We start from the raw sequence: 17,496 nt of genomic DNA on the forward strand, positions 1-17,496 counted from the left end.
AGTAACTAGGACTTTACAAGTGCATGTACTTTTTTGTTTTACACTATTTATTATTTACTTTCAATATTTTGCACTTTTTTCACATTTAAGATTACATGTCTTTTATTTATATCGGTTTTTGGCTCATGTCTATCTTGTAGCTATTAATGGAACAGTTTTTATCAGGTTTTTGTTGTAGCCTGTTATAGATCATTCTGCATGCTTATGCATCCCTATAACTGTGACTACTTCAAAATACAAGGATCAATCCTCAGATTTATTTGACCCTATGATATTTTTGAAAATGCTTGCAAAAAGTTTTTCTTAGACAATTTCTCCTCATTACTGTTTCTTGACCCAAATATTTTCTCAATAGTGACTGAGTTAAGGTGAAGGAAGCCTTTGAAGTATTCACTTGATACAATGTTGTTATGTTATTGCTTTACCAATAATTCTTAATGAAAGTATATTTTTGTACATTTATGTAGAATGGTGCTACCTTTTTTCTCATTTTGTAATCTCATCAGATTTCTACATGCTTTTTTTTGTGTCAAACTTAGAAAATTTAATAAAAATATTTCACTGGTATTTCTATATTTTATAATGTGATGCTCCATCACAATGAGTGAGATGAACAGAAACAGTTATGATATATGTGATAAATTTTCTTACATCCATGTCACTTGGTCTCTGGTGGATTGTTGTCTCATTGTCAAACATACCACTTCTCCTTATTTTAATAAACCTTTCTATTTGTACCAAAATTATCAGAGGACTTCTTTTAGGGGTTATTGGCTTAAATGACAGGGCTAGATTGATTTTGTAAGGATTTTTTTTTCTGATTTCAAGACAAATATCAGTATGGCGGCTCTATGTTTTTTAGCTCACCTGGCCCGAAGTACCGTGTGAGCTTATGCCATCACTTGGCGTACGGCGCCGACGTCTGTTGTCGTCGTAAACTATTTCAACAATCTTCTCCTCTGAAACTACTGGGCCAAATACCTTCAAACTTTAACTGAATGTTTCTTAGGGTATCTAGTTTATAAATTATATCCCGAGTTTTGATCCATCACCAAACATGGGCACCATTGCTGAAAATAGAACATAGGGGGGTGGGATTATTATATAGGTCAAGATCTATCAGCCCTGAAATTTTCAGATAACCAAACAACCCATTGTTGGGTTGCTGCCACTAAATTGGTAATTTAATGGAAATTTTGCAGTGTTTGGTTATTATCTTGAATATTATTGAAGATAAGGATAAACTGTAGACAGCAAAAATGTTCAGCAAAGTAAGATCTACAAACAAGTTAATATGACCAAAATTGTCAATTGACCCCTTAAGGAGTTATTGCCCTTTAAAGAGAATTTTACACAATTTGTTCATCATGTTTGCTAACATTTAAAAATCTTCTTCTCTGAAACTACTGGGCCTAATATTTCTAAACTTTAACTGAATGTTCCTTAGGGTAACTGGTTTATAAATTGTATCCGAAGTTTTGATCCATTAACAAACATATCTGCCATGGCTAAAAATATAACATAGGGGTCAAATGCAGTTTTTGGTTTTAATCTCAAAAACTGTAGCAGTTAGAGCAAAAGTGACACGAGTTAAAGTGATGAATAAGTCAAGATCTATCTGTTATGAAATTTTCAGACCAATTGGACCACCCATTGTAGGGTTACTGTCCGAAATAGTTTATTTTTATGAAATTTTACTGTTTTTGGTTATTATCTTTAATATTATAACAGATAGAGAGAAAGTGTAAATGCCAAAAATGTTCAGCTAAGTAGGATCTACAAATAAGTCAAATGATCAAAATAATCAATTGACTCCTTAAGGAGTTATTGCCCTTGAAATGTTTATTTTTGACATTTTTTCGTGCAAGTCTATAACTTTTTCAAAAATCTTCATATCTGAAAATACTGGGCCAAATACTTCCAAACTATTACTGAATGTTCCTTAGGGTTTCTTGTTTATAAATTGTATAAGAAGTTTTGATCCATCAACAAACAAGGCCGCCATGGCTAAAAATAGAACATAGGGGACAAAAGCAGTTTTTGGCTTATATCTCAAAAACTACAGCAGTTAGAGCAAAAGTGAAAGGAGTTAAAGTGATAAATGGGTCATGATCTATCTATTATGAAATTTTCAGACAAGTTCAACAACCCATTGTTGTGTTACTGTTGGAAATAGTTTATTTTTATTAAATTTTACTGTTTTTGGTTATTTTCTTTAATATTATAATAGATAGAGAGAAAGTATAAATGGCAATAAATGTTCAGCTAAGTAAGATCTACAAATAGTCAATTCACCCCTTTAGGAGTTATTGCCCTTAATTTTTTTTTTTTTTTACATTTTTTGTGAAAGTAATAACTTTTTCAAAAATCTTCTCTGAAATTACTTGGCCAAATAAAGGATTTGTATAGAAATACACTATACAAATCCTTGGCCAAATACTTAAAAACTTAAATTTAATGTTCCTTAGTGTATCTATTTTATAGATTGTATTCTGGGACTTGATCCATCCAAAAACATGGCGGCAGTTTCTAAAAATAGAACATAGGGGGCAAATGAAGTTTTTGGCTTTCATTTCAAAAACTAAAGCTGTAAGAGCAAAACTGACATAGGTGAAAGTGTTAAACAGGTTTAGATCTACGTGTCAAGTAATCGTCAGACCAATAGGACAACTTATTGTTGGGTTACTGTCCAGAAATAGTTAATTTTTAAGAAATTTTACAGTTTTGGGTTATGTATTATCTTTAATATTATTAAAGAAAGAGAGAAAGTGTAAATGACAAAATTGTTCAGCAAAGTAAGATCTACAAATAAGTCAAATAGATATAAGAAGATATGGTATGAGTGCCAATGAGACAACTCTCCATCCAAGTAAAAATTTATAAAAGTAAACCATTATAGGTCACAGTACGGTCTTCAACACGGAGCCTTGGCTCACACCGAACAGTAAGCTATAAAGGGCCCCAAAAAATTACTAGTGTAAAACCATTCAAACGGGAAAACCAACGGTCTAATCTATAAAAAAAACGAGAAACGAGAAACACTTATGAACCACATCAACAAACGACAACTACTGAACATCAGATTCCTGACTTAGGACAGGTGCAAACAAATGCAGCGGGTTTAAACGTTTTAATGGTACCAAATGCCTGAAACTGAAATTACAGGTGAGCGATATCAGGCTCTCATGAGCCTCTTGTTTTAAGTGGAATTCTTCATAAACAGATGATGGGAGTTCAAAACAGATTTTGTGTAATTATGATTGTTTCCATGTATATAACAACAACAACACCAACAATACTTTATTTTAAGAGGGTTACACAGTTAGCTATATAACTAATCTTCCCTCAGGCCCTCATCATAGAAAAAGCATAAACAAAAATGCAAACATCTACATTGCATACATTAGTATAAAAATCAAGTATAATGATAATGTTCAATACAACTTTATAAAATGTTATGAAAAATTTAAACATGATGAAATAATATTCAATATTTTTTCGACTGGTTGATTTTAATAAATAATCTGTAATGGCTTTAAGGGATCAAAATCATAATTTTCTTTGATTTATTTTGAATCCAAGTTTGATCGCATTTTTCAGATTTTCTTTGAAATTCCTGGTGTGTTTTGATTAGATTTGAAATAGGCATTCCAGTTTCTTGGAACTGCTTGGGTGGCCTTGTGAAAGGTAGTTTGTTAGAGTGTTAGGTTGTGGGTTCAATCCCTGGCCAGGTCAAACCAAAGACTTGAAAATTCTAATTTGCTTCTCTGCTAAGCATGCAGCATTTAGGAGTAAGAGCAAAGAAAGGTCAGCTTGGAGTCTGAATAATGTGTCTGGATAGAGTGACATGTCTACCTTGTGTACTAGCACATTAAAAATCTGACTCAGTGTGTCAGTTTAGTATATAGCAGTTCCATCAATGTTCTACATCCTGTATGCTGTAAACATATAACTTCAATTTTCTCAGCAACTATAAGTGTAGAGTTTATGTATGACACCATGCTTCATCAGTTTAAGCCATATAGTGTGGCACGTTTTCAGTTCTTTCAATGTTCTACTTCCTGGTTGGTGAAATCTTACATCTTTAAAATGTCATGCACATTTATGAAATTTTCACCACATTTATTCAATATTGAGGGTGTATACTTAGTGAGCAATCACTAATAGTAAATCTGTTTATATACATATGCACATTCATGGCTCTACAATCTGTTGATACCTGTATCTTGGCATTGCACAAGGTCATGGTTTTCTCTAACTGTTAATGACATTGAATGTTGGATGTGTACTCATTGACATTGTAGTCTTAGATGCATGATTTTTTATGCCCCCGCAACTGAAAGTTGGGGGGGCATATTGTTTTACTCCTGTCCGTCAGTCTGTCGGTCCGTCTGGCCTTCCGTCTGTCTTTCCGTTCCATCATGGGTATATGGTTATTCCAGATAACTCCTCCTACAGTTTGAATGCTAGGAAGTTTTCACTTTGCTGGCTGTTTTTACATATATTGAAGGTGTGCATGTGGTCAGGGTTTTGATTTTTATTGATATTTGCTCTTTTGGGAGATAGTTGAACTCTGTCATTTTTGGAGTATATTCTTGCATAAGAGGTGCATAGCGTTTCCAGATAACTCCTCCTACAGTTTTAATGCTAGGAAATTTTCACTTTGCTGGCTGTTTGTACATATATTGGAGGTGTGCATGTGGTCAGGGTTTTAACTTTTATTTATATTTTCTCTTTTGGGAGATAGTTGAACTTTGTAATTTTTTTGGAGTATTTACTTGCATTAGAGGTATAAAGCGTTTCCAGATAATTGCTCCTACAGTTTTAATGCTAGAAAGTTTTCACTTTGCTGGCTGTTTGTACATATATTGAAGGTGTGCATGTGGTCAGGGTTTTAATTTTTATTAATATTTGCTCTTTTGGGAGATAGTTGAACTTTATCACTTTTTTTAGTATTTACTTGCATAAGAGGTGCATAGCGTTTCCGGATAATTCCTCCTACAGTGGACCATAGACCTATGTACTCCCATGCTCAACTTTGTGTATTTTAAAATAAAACTTTGCATCTGCGTGGGCATCATTTGTGTCTCCCAGACACAATTATATCTCAAAGAAAGTCCTAAATTGACTTTGCTATAATACAGTTACTTCAGAGTGGACTGCGGGGGCTTCACTTTGTCTAGTTTATTAGTTGTCATTGGCTTTGAACTAGCTGTCAGTAACTGTGAGTACTTTAAGATCTGTACTTAGTGTCTTTTTTGTTGTGGGGATGTATAAATATCCTGCCACGTCAGGTCTGTGTTTTTGTTAGATGTTTTTCTGCTTTGTATCGATCTAATGAATTCAGTCCTTTTCAACTGATTTTTATAGTTTGTTTTTAGTTTGTACTGTTACACCACTGTCCCAGGTTAGGGGGAAGGTTTGGCACCAATTAACTAGTTAAACCCCGCCTTATTCTGTATGTGCCTGTCCCAAGTAAGGAGCTTGTAATTCAGTGATCGTCGTTTGTTGCTGTATGTCATATTTGTTTTGGTTCATTTTTTGTACTTAAATCAGGCTGTTAGTTTTTACATTTGAATTGTTTTACATTTGTCATTTCGGGACCTTTTAAAGATGGCTATGTGGTATGGGTTTTGCTCATTGTTGAGGGCTGTATGGTGACCTATAGTTGTATACTTCTTTGTCATTTGGTCTCTGGTGGAGAGTTGTCTCTTTTGCAATCATACCACATCTTCTTATTTTTATATTGTAGTAGTTCTGAAAGTTTGCAATTTCTCCTGGTCTTTTATCAGCATAATATTTTGTCCATAACATTCAAGCATCATACCATGTTCAAACTGACAGATTATTCTAAATAACAATCCACTTCATTTGTCTTATATAATAGACTTGAACTGATTGAAATGCCTCTGGTTAAACAACCAACAATCAATTAATCAATCAATCAGCTGATTGAGTGATAACTGAATTCCAAAATATTCAATGCTCATTTAATACCACTTTCATGTCTGCCATTGAAAGAACTAAAAAGATTTCCCATAGTTTTTAATTTTAAGCCACAGATGAAAAGTGACTGTTCTGCAAGTCATTAAGGCAATTGGTGAAAAATGCTTAGCTGGCATGTCAGTAACTGCTATTAGTCCTTTGTTAATTTATGTATCATTGTCATTTTGCTTAGTTTATTCTGTTACCTATTCTGACATTGGACTTCTTTTAAACTGAGTTTTACTGTGCATTTTGCTGTGTGTTTGTTTATTCTACAATGGCTAGAGGTATAGGGGAGGGTTGAGATCTCACAAAACATGTTTAACCCCGTCACATTTTTGGGCCTGTCCCAAGTCAGGAGCCTCTGGCCTTTGTTAGTCTTGTATGTTTTTTTAATTTCAGTTCATTTATATGTTTCGGAGTTTAGTGTGACGTCCATTTTCACTGAACTACTCATTACTAGTACGCATTTTTGTTTAGGGACCAGCTGAAGCCCTCCTCCAGGTGTGGGATTTTCTCGCTGTGTTGAAGACCCATTGGTGGCCTTGGGCTGTTTCATGCTTTTTTGATCGTGTTGTGGTCTCTTTGTCACATTCCCCATTTCCTTTCTCAATTTAATCCGTACCAGTGACTGCAGTTATGAAAATTTGGAGTACGATTATCCTACTCAGACTCAGACTCAGAATTAAACCAATCAAAATGATGAATTTGGCGTTTCTAGCACATATTTTGTACTCCAAGTACTGAGTAAAGTTTTATGACTGTAGGCCAAGAACTCAATATTTGTGTATGGTAAAGTGACAGCCATTTTGGTCAGTTAGTGAGCGTTCTAACAACATGTGACTATTTCACCACCAGTAAGTCCATTTTGGTCAGTCAGTGAGCATTCTTACACCATATGACTATTTCACCACCAGTAAGTCTTGATACTTCTGAAACTTTATCACTCTCTGTTCTTTTATCAATAATGGCCATGGTGGTCACCAAATGATTTTTATCATATGTTATACATGTATAACTGTGAAACATGTGTAACAGCCGAGAATGGCAAGAAAATTACAAAATCATCACCTCTGGGAATTAAACCTTGGACCTATTTGTTCAAAAATTTTACCAATTGAGTTAAGGAGAACTTTGACTCAAGGGATACAGTCCATATCAATCTATTACTCAAGCGATACAGTCCATTGCAATCTATTACTCAAGGGAAACAATCCATTGCAATCTATTACTCCAGGGATACAATCCATTGCAATCTATTACTCAAGGGATACAATCCATTGCAATCTATTACTCAAGGGATACAATCCATTGCAATTTATTACTCAAGGGAAACAGTCCATTACAATCTATTACTCAAGGGAAACAGTCCATTGCAATCTTTTACTCAAGGGAAATAATCCATTGCAATCTATTACTCAAGGGATACAATCAATTGCAATATATTACTCAAGGGAAACAATCCATTCCAATCTATTACTCAAAGGAAACAATCAATTGCAATCTATTACTCAAGGGAAACAGTCCATTGCAATCTATTACTCAAGGAAAACAGTCCATTGCAATCTATTACTCAATGGATACAGTACTAGTCCATTGCAATCTATTACTCAAGGGAAACAATCCATTGCAATCTATTACTCAAGGGAAACAATCTATTGCAATCTATTACTCAAGGGAAACAATCCATTGCAATCTATTACTCAAGAGAAAACAATCCATTGCACATGCTTAATAAAAGGAAGTATTTTACTAAAGTTTCATGTAACATTCACAACAAAACTCTTTTCTCATAAAATAATTTATTAACTCTGTAATCTTTATAACATTGCACATTATTTTGTATGACATGTATTCATTTAAACAATAAAACAACAAAAGCACCAACACTGTTACTTGTAATAAAGGGAGATAATTTCTGATAAACTAATTTCTCAGTTTGGGAAAAATCTTTAGATCATTCTACATTTAACAAATCATCTTTACAATAATTAATGGAGTTTTATGCAAACTGTTAGTACAAATGGGATTAAATAATTGAACCTTTGTAGAATTCACTTTTTACAATACATTTTATGTGTCACTTCCATCTCCAACTTTTTAATATGTCCCTATCATCCATCAACCATCAAAAAGCCCAGATTTATATCATTTTAATCCTGACATTTTGTCGACATAAATGGAACATTCAACATGACTATACTATATGGGAACATAAATTTCTCATCCAGTAGCAATTATTTTTCTTTAAATATTATAAATTAATTAATGTTTGCAATGTGTTTACTATTGCAAAATTACTACAGGATAGGTTTTCAAAAATAAAAATTCACATTTTAAATGTGATAGTATTATTTGAATGAAGCATTTCCTGAAATTGGAGTAATTACTCTATCATTTTATTTCAACTTTCCTTATTCGCAATTATAAATGCAGGCAAAACTTTCTGAATTTACAGAAACACTTTACTACAAATCAATAATTGTACACAGCAATAAGGGTATAATAACTGTCAAGAAATTTTATTTCAGAAGATTTTTTTCTATATTATTTGTTATAATAAGAATATGGTATAAATGATTATTGTATATTAAATATCATGGAATTTAGAAAAAAAAGAAGAAAAATAAAGTATTTAGTACTATGATATGCTAGTTAAACATACATCTTAGAGTAAACGTACTCCAGATATATAAACTAATCTCAAATCTCAGAAAGCTGCTGCTGACAATTAAAGACAATTTATTTAAGCGTTTACAGAAAGTAAAATCAAGCATAAAAGAAAACTTGCCAATGAATCTATTTGTAAATCCTATACACTCATCACTCAGTATTTCCATCAAAAAGATGGAAAGACAACTTTTTTGTTCATAATGACTTCTTTTATAGCATGAGATAAGTTACAGGACAATTTTTCACACAGTTTTCAAAGACCATTCCTCCCTAAATTTTATTGATTGGCACTGGTTCCCGAAATGGATCAAGATATTGTTACTATAAACCTTTCATATAAACTGATAACAGTCAACCAAGAACTATAAAGGTGTGAGCACTGACAATGCAATATTTTACATAATTTATATTTCAAACATAACATATTGAAAATTTATCAATGGGCACTAATTTTTAAACTTTAGGGCAGAGGGGTTGGGGTTGGAGAATTAACTACATGTTAATCTTAATTCTTTTGTCTTCAATGACAAAATTTCAATAAATGAGTAATAATTTGAGAACTCTATACTGAAATATATTGAATAAATTAAAAAATGATGAAAATTTGCATTAAAAACATTAACAATTCACAGTGGGGAAGGAAAGACTCTGGTCACTGAAGTTTGGTATAGGGGTCCTGTTACAAAAAATTCCTACGCATTGAAATATTTTGCATATGGAATTCTTAATCCATTTTGAGTGAACCACGCAAATTTCCTCTTTTAAAATTTTTTGAAAAGGTTTAGAAATTTACTTTGAAAATAAAAGGATTGCAAATTCAAATTTATACGGAATAATTGACCATTACCATTTTTAATAAAACTTTCTCACCAACCATGACATATATCACAATTTAAAAGGAAAAAAAAAACAAATTCATTTAAGCAGCATGTCTTTAGCGGCATTTAGTCTACAATTACAACCCCCCTTTTCTATTGAATAATGCATTTTGCTTTCTGAACAATAACAACACTTTGTGGAATGTTTTATCACAGTTTTGGCACATAAGATTATGTTCTCAACAGTTTGTGTTAACTCAACCAATCTAAATCATCATCGTCGTCATCATCATCACCAAACAATGGAGGTGGAGGCTGCGGTTTTAAATCCTGTAAAAAAAATAAATATAATCCTAAGTTAATTATTTGATGAATTCATAAACAATGGCTGTGGTTTTAAATCCTATTAATAATAAATATAATATAAATAAGGTGATGTAATAATAAACAAACAATGTGGTGTTTAATGATATAAATGTTCAGGGTGTTTCTCATTGTTGAAGGCCGTTCAGTGGCCTATAATTGCTAACATCCACTTCATTTGAAATATGGTGAATAATTGTCTCATTGGCAATCGTACCGCATCTCCTTATTTTTATATAGAAACAATTTATTACTCAATTTTAAAATTGAAATAATTCATATGGATTCAGTTGTTTAATAAGTTTAAAAGGTTAAAAAATGTACAGTAATGTTCTGTACTAAACATGGGCTATAGAAAAATCCCTTCTTACATTTTCAACTTATCCTTAATATTTAGTTACCCCTCTGGGTTTTCCTAGGCTATGCATAAACTAGCTATGTATGTTTAACAAGCATTCTGAGAGTATTGCATGGCAATACATAGTCCCCTACCGGTTAAAAATTCACTGTACTGGAACAAAATGCTAACTTGATCTATAACTCGTCATGGTGTAAACTATATAACAAATATCAAGTAAATATCTTTAAACATGACGAAAAAAAGTGCGTAAAACTGATTATTTGAGTGAATTTTCTGTCCAAGGACCATAACTCTGCACAAAATCATCAGACCTGAACAAAATTTGAACTTGATCTGTAACTTGTCATGATAAAACAATACACCAAATATCAAATCAATATCTTCAAGCACGAATAATAAAAGTGCGTAAACTGATTTGCCGAAATTGACAGATGGACAGACAAACAGACGGAGTGCAAACCTAAAGTCCCCTTTGACTTCGTCAGTAGGGGACTAATAATAAACAAAAGTCAAGGAGACTTGAAACCACTTGGCATTATTCCATGTTAAAAGAGAGGCATTAAATACAAAAGGGACATATAAACTAATAAGTGGAAAACAAAATGAAAACGCCATGACAAATTACGTAAAACGACCAAAAGATAAACAACAGTAAACAATATACAACATAGAAAACTATTTTTAATCAAGATAATTAATAAAACACTTACGTCATCTAACAAATCGACTTTTGATGACTTTTTCTTTATATCTTTGGTTTCATCCTTGTTAAAAGATATTCCTAATGTATCTTCAACATGATTATCATCTCCAAATAAGGAGCTGAAATGTAAACAAAAGATATTCATAATGTATCTTCAACAAGATTATCATCTCCAAATAAGGAGCTGAAATGTAAACAAAAGATATTCATAATGTATCTTCAACATGATTATCATCTCCAAATAAGGAGCTGAAATGTAAACAAAAGATATTCCTAATGTATCTTCAACATGATGATCATCTCCAAATAAGGAGCTGAGATGTAAACAAAAATGTAAACAAAAGATATTCCTAATGTATCTTCAACATGATAATCATCTCCAAATAAGGAGCTGAAATGTAAACAAAAATGTAAACAAAAGATATTCCTAATGTATCTTCAACATGATTATCATCTCCAAATAAGGAGCTGAGATGTAAACAAAAATGTAAACAAAAGATATTCCTAATGTATCTTCCACATGATTATCATCTCAAAGTAAGGAGCTGAAATGTAAACAAAAATGTAAACAAAAGATATTCCTAATGTATCTTCAATATGATTATCATCTCCAAATAAGGAGCTGAAATGTAAACAAAAATGTCAACAAAAGATATTCCTAATGTATCTTCAATATGATTATCATCTCCAAATAAGGAGCTGAAATGTAAACAAAAATGTAAACAAACGATATTTCTAATGTATCTTCCACATGATTATCATCTCCAAGTAAGGAGCTGAAATGTAAACAAAAATGTAAACAAAAGATAATCCTAATGTATCTTCAATATGATTATCATCTCCAAATAAGGAGCTGAAATGTAAACAAAAATGTAAACAAAAGATATTCCTAATGTATCTTCAATATGATTATCATCTCCAAGTAAGAAGCTGAAATGTAAACAAAAATGTAAACAAAAGATATTCCTAATGTATCTTCAATATGATTATCATCTCCAAATAAGGAGCTGAAATGTAAACAAAAATGTAAACAAAAGATATTCCTAATGTATCTTCAATATGATTATCATCTCCAAGTAAGAAGCTGAAATGTAAACAAAAATGTAAACAAAAGATATTCCTAATGTATCTTCAATATGATTATCATCTCCAAGTAAGGAGCTAAAATGTAAACAAAAGATATTCCTAATGTATCTTCAATATGATTATCATCTCCAAATAAGGAGCTGAAATGTAAACAAAAATGAAAACAAAAGATATTCCTAATGTATCTTCAATATGATTATCACCTCCAAGTAAGAAGCTGAAATGTAAACAAAAATGTAAACAAAAGATATTCCTAATGTATCTTCAATATGATTATCATCTCCAAGTAAGGAGCTGAAATGTAAACAAAAATGTTAACAAAAGATATTCCTAATGTATCTTCAATATGATTATCATCTCCAAATAAGGAGCTGAAATGTAAACAAAAATGTAAACAAAAGATATTCCTAATGTATCTTCAATATGATTATCATCTCCAAGTAAGGAGCTGAAATGTAAACAAAAATGTAAACAAAAGATATTCCTAATGTATCTTCAACATGATTATCAGTATCTTCAATATGATTATCATCTCCAAATAAGGAGCTGAAATGTAAACAAAAATGTAAACAAAAGATATTCCTAATGTATCTTCAATATGATTATCATCTCCAAATAAGGAGCTGAAATGTAAACAAAAATGTAAACAAAAGATATTCCTAATGTATCTTCAATATGATTATCATCTCCAAGTAAGGAGCTGAAATGTAAACAAAAATGTAAACAAAAGATATTCCTAATGTATCTTCAACATGATTATCAGTATCTTCAATATGATTATCATCTCCAAATAAGGAGCTGAAATGTAAACAAAAATGTAAACAAAAGATATTCCTAATGTATCTTCAATATGATTATCATCTCCAAGTAAGGAGCTGAAATGTAAACAAAAATGTAAACAAAAGATATTCCTAATGTATCTTCAACATGATTATCATCTCCAAATAAGAAGCTGAAATGTAAACAATGACAGAATATTAACAATCATTATTGACATCTATGGATATTATTGTAAATTGTAGTAACTTTTTAATAAATTAAACATTTTGCCATTTAATAATTTGTTTATTTCTAAATAGTCTTATGTTTTTTTATTATTGTACTCGATAGGGATCTTGTAACCAAGAAAAAAAAGTTATATGATGTTATAAGTAATAAAAAAAAAAAAAATCATTTTAATCAAAGCTTTTGTAAAAATTAGGTTTTATTTTTTTTCAATACAAGGGGAGATAATTTTCTTGTTTTGTAAAGGATGACAAAACTTGAAACAATTAATTCAATATAAAAACATACTCTGTATTGTTCTGTTCTGTTGTATCTTCATCAAAAATAGGTGGAGGCTCCATAGAGGCAGCAGGAGGTACTACAGGTTTATTATTTTTCTCAATTTTAGGAATATCAAAATCACTTAAGTCTACTTTTGCTTTAGAACCAATATCACTGTCCACGTTCTTTTTATCTTCATTGCTATTTTCAGTTTTGTTAGGTCCAGTATTAGAATCTGCTGTTGGTTGTTCATTAGTTTCATTTATTATTTCATTTTCACCATGGTTACTTTCCTTTTCTTGTTCATCCTTAACAACATTTTTATCTGAATTGACGTCAGGTACATTTTCTTGAGTATTTTCAACAACACTGGCTGCTGATTGGTCATTTTCAATATTATTTTCCATTTCATTGGATACTTCTGGTAAATCTTCAGGTATATTTTGAGGTTCCTGATTGGGTAGTTCTGTATTTTCAGATTGTATTAGTTCTGATTCTGCTGGTTTACCAACATCTGAAAATAAAATCAGCAATGCAGTAACAATTTCAATAAAAGTAAGAAGCTCATTTCACTATACCAAGTTTTTTCTTTCTTTCAAACTTTGTTCAGGTAAACTGAATAATTAAACCTAAAAATAATATTGTTAAAGTTAAAAAGCGCCTATCAGATTATCATGTGTGTATACCTTTTAATAATGCTTAGGTCAATTTTATGTTTTTAGGAGCTAAAATGAATCTTTTTGCTATTTTGAATTCTTTAACTCTGTGACACTTAACCTATTGATGTCAATCAATTTTGATTTGGAGTGTCAGACATTGTATCAGGCTACATTAAAGTTTACGGGAATGACTATAATATCTACTAATGGCAGACAAAAAGCAATTAGATGTATAAACTGTGTGGATGCAGTAAACTATCTTCCTTTCATTGATGTAGACATTTTTTTTACACAGCAATGGAGTATTTGATTTGAGAGAGCCTAGAGAGCTTTGGTAGTTTCCTATATAATTTGACAATTAAATCACATCTTCTAATTGTCATTAAGATCCATATCATACCATTCTTTTCTTCCTCTACATTATCTTTTACATCCTCCTCGTCTTCGTCTGATTCTTCTTCTTCCTCATCTTGATCTACAACTTTCTTCTCTTGCTCCTCAACTCCCTCATCTTGATCCCCATCTTGATCCTCATCTTCTTCATCTTCATCTTCTGACTCCTCTTCACTCTCTTCCTGTACCTCCTGTGTAGGGGTTGCACTTTGACTTTGGACCAGTTTTAATGTTGTGGACTGTAAACAGATAGATTTAAAAATAAATGTAGTCTATTTCAAAAATATGACTTTTATCATTATTACCTGTTTCATGTTTCCGTTTTAATTTAATCAAAATGACTACACAGTGTTATTCGGTGGTTTTCAATGGTTGCCATCAGCCATCACTGTTTTTCTTTCACTATTGTAGTATAAATTAGAACATATCCCCTTACTCATGATACAAAAAAAGCTAAGAGATACTTCTTGACAAGAATTGGGTTCAGGAATTGTTGTTCAATCTCATTACAACCATTGTAATCTTGTGGTAAAGTGTTGTCTCTGATGCATGGGGTTGAAGGTTTGATTCTAAGCAGGGTTAGACTAAAAATTATAAGATTGGCTTCTTCCCGATTTACACGCAGGATTTTGGAGTAAGACTGATAGGCTTAGAGTCAGTGGCAGGTAGTTGACATGTCTTCTTGAGGGCTGTTACCTTATCAGATAGAAAATCAAATACAGTTCAGTATGTCATTGTTATAATAAATCAGATCAACAATTATTTGATCGGAAAAAGGTTGAAATATTGTGAGTTTTAATTTGTTCTTCAAGAGTTTGAAGTACAAGCACATTATTAACTAATTCTTAATGAAAACCAAGAACTTAAAAAACTCTGGCTACAATAATGAAAACAGTGAAGGAAAAAAATTCTAGCTACAATGAAATAAAGACTGACCTTTATAGAGTTAAGTATAGCACCAAGGACATCACCACCAGTATATGTTTCATCAGAATCAAACTTATTCTTCAGTTCCTGATATACAGTATTCATAATCTTCTTAACCTGTACAAAATATTTAATTTTTAATTTTTAATTTAATCTGTATTACAGTACAATTCAATACAATACAATACAGCTAGCTTTCTTTAGAGTCGGTACACATGATAACATACAAAAACAAGCTCTTTAAAGCTCTTAAAATCGACAAGAACATATATGACAGTAAAATATCTGTTGTTTAGGTGCAGGTTTTAACAGAAAATTTCCTGAACTATTAAATGTAATTTATTGGTTTTTCATCTAAAATGTAACTTCAAAAAATGTTTACTTGTTTTTGATGAATAAAGAAGAATTCTACCTTTGTCAACAACAGTAAGGTTATCCTTGACCTTGCTATAAGGTGTGCTATATGTCACTGTTGACACCAAACAGTAAGATACCTCTATTTTCATTCTTTTTTTATTTACCTCGCCAACAACTGATTGACTAGAGGAGTCACCACTAGATGGCACTCTAACTTCCTGTTGTTTCTGGGCACGCTCTAAAGCATCATCTCTTTCCTCTTCCATTTGGTCCCTTTCTGATTCCAGTTCATTTATTCTATCTTCATATTTATCTTTCATACCGGTAGCTTGGTTTCGTAAATTTTCATACTGAAAACAGTAAAACAATTATAACACTATCGTATCTAACGAAAAAATTTCAGGGTCTCCCTGAAAGTTTCAGCAGTTAAATACAATGTATTTGCAAGTTTTATGTGAAATAGCTTCCTTTAAGAAAAATTTAGTATCTGAGGTTTTTTTCTCCAGGGTGCAGTAATGCTCTAAGATACACATGAAGTTGACTGTCAGTTATCTTGACTACTGGTAATTCATGGAGTGATAATTAGTTTTTTTCAGACTTTCATGAAATTTTACACACATTTAGAACTCTTTGAACTGCAATTGCATATTGTAAGAGATACAGTAAACTAAAAGTTTGTGAAATTGATCTTTAAATGTATAGACTATATGGCAACAGCAGTGAAAAAATACAGTTATTTCACCTTAAATTGAGATTTCTTGAAATTCTGTGGACAGAATTTCGTTTAAAACGCAATTACATCTGTATCATTTAAATTAAGGAATATATCTCCCTAATGCAAACTCTGATTCCTTACCCGGCTTTGGCTATACTTTTTGTCTATTTTGGTCTATAAGCTCTTAATCTTTTTAATAAGATTGGAATTTTCAAATATTTTGGCCTTGAGCATCACTGAAGAGACATTTTTTGTCTAAATTACATCTGGTGCAGAAAAATTTGTACCGCCAATGTTATTACTATTATCATTATAATAATAAATATAGACATAAAACGTGTACCTTATCTTTCCAAACTGTCATTTCTTCTATCTGTTCTTGTAATTCTGTTATCTGACTTTCTGTACCCCCTGATGAGGATTTTATCTCTTGTATCTGTAGTATAGATAATTTATTAAAACTATTGTCTTAGCTTTAAAGTTAAAGTTGATTTAATCTTTTGTATCTTAAAATCTAATCTTAGCTTTAACAGCATTTCAAATTTTCTTTGCATTCAATGACACATATGTATGCTCTTAAATGACTCAGCTGAGCATCTTCATTTATTAGTTAAGTAAAAATCAGAATAATTTGAATTGCTTCATCCCCCTCTCTTGATGTAAAAAAAAAAGATAATCTCAAATGTGTGAGAGTTTCATTAATATTGCTGTGATGTATTTTTAAATACAAAAAAAAAAGCTAGTATGACCACCTATAATTCTTTTAACAAACATGCAATGGAGAATTCTTAATAAACATATTAATTCAACTGTCCTGCACATGCTGAATGTGCATAAAAATAAAATAAATTTTCCACTAGAAACAAAGCAATAATAAATCTTTCACATTTAATAAACATCTTAACTAAATCAATATAAATTTCTTATACACAACTTTTCATATACCTTTTTCTCAAGTTGCTGAACGTTAGTTTGAAGCTCTTCATTTTCTTGCCTTATTTCCTGAAGAGCTCTCTTGTGTTTTTCCTGTTGAGCAGTCATCATTTTATCACACTTTTCTTTCCATTCTGTGTTTAATTCTTCCTCCACTTGTGAAACCTAGATTCAATGAAGGCATTAAAAATCTATTTTTTTTCTACATGAAGCCAGTCAATAGGGTTTATAATTTGATGTCATGTTATGCCTACAAA

The 17,496-nt window shown here is 31.4% G+C and overlaps 1 protein-coding gene across 9 annotated transcripts in view; it reads right to left on the reverse strand.

Annotated features, from left to right (window-relative positions):
• Nucleotides 1–7,770: 7,770 nt before the first annotated feature.
• The window catches only part of LOC127729221 (FK506-binding protein 15-like), a 61,804-nt gene continuing 52,078 nt past the window's right edge, over nt 7,771–17,496 (reverse strand). For 2 of the 9 annotated variants that reach the window (XM_052236934.1, XM_052236933.1), the window contains 8 exons: nt 17,252–17,404; nt 16,650–16,742; nt 15,756–15,941; nt 15,244–15,351; nt 14,315–14,546; nt 13,283–13,769; nt 10,911–11,022; nt 7,771–9,806 (listed from right to left, as the gene is read on the reverse strand). In XM_052236934.1, coding sequence (XP_052092894.1) covers nt 9,729–9,806; nt 10,911–11,022; nt 13,283–13,769; nt 14,315–14,546; nt 15,244–15,351; nt 15,756–15,941; nt 16,650–16,742; nt 17,252–17,404 — 1,449 coding nt within the window. In that variant the 3' untranslated portion in view covers nt 7,771–9,728. The other 7 variants (XM_052236942.1, XM_052236941.1, XM_052236937.1 and 4 more) reach the window with 7 other exon arrangements.

The sequence above is a fragment of the Mytilus californianus genome, unplaced genomic scaffold (genome assembly GCF_021869535.1).
Source record: "Mytilus californianus isolate M0D057914Y unplaced genomic scaffold, xbMytCali1.0.p SCAF_2, whole genome shotgun sequence".
Classification (NCBI taxonomy): domain Eukaryota; kingdom Metazoa; phylum Mollusca; class Bivalvia; order Mytilida; family Mytilidae; genus Mytilus; species Mytilus californianus.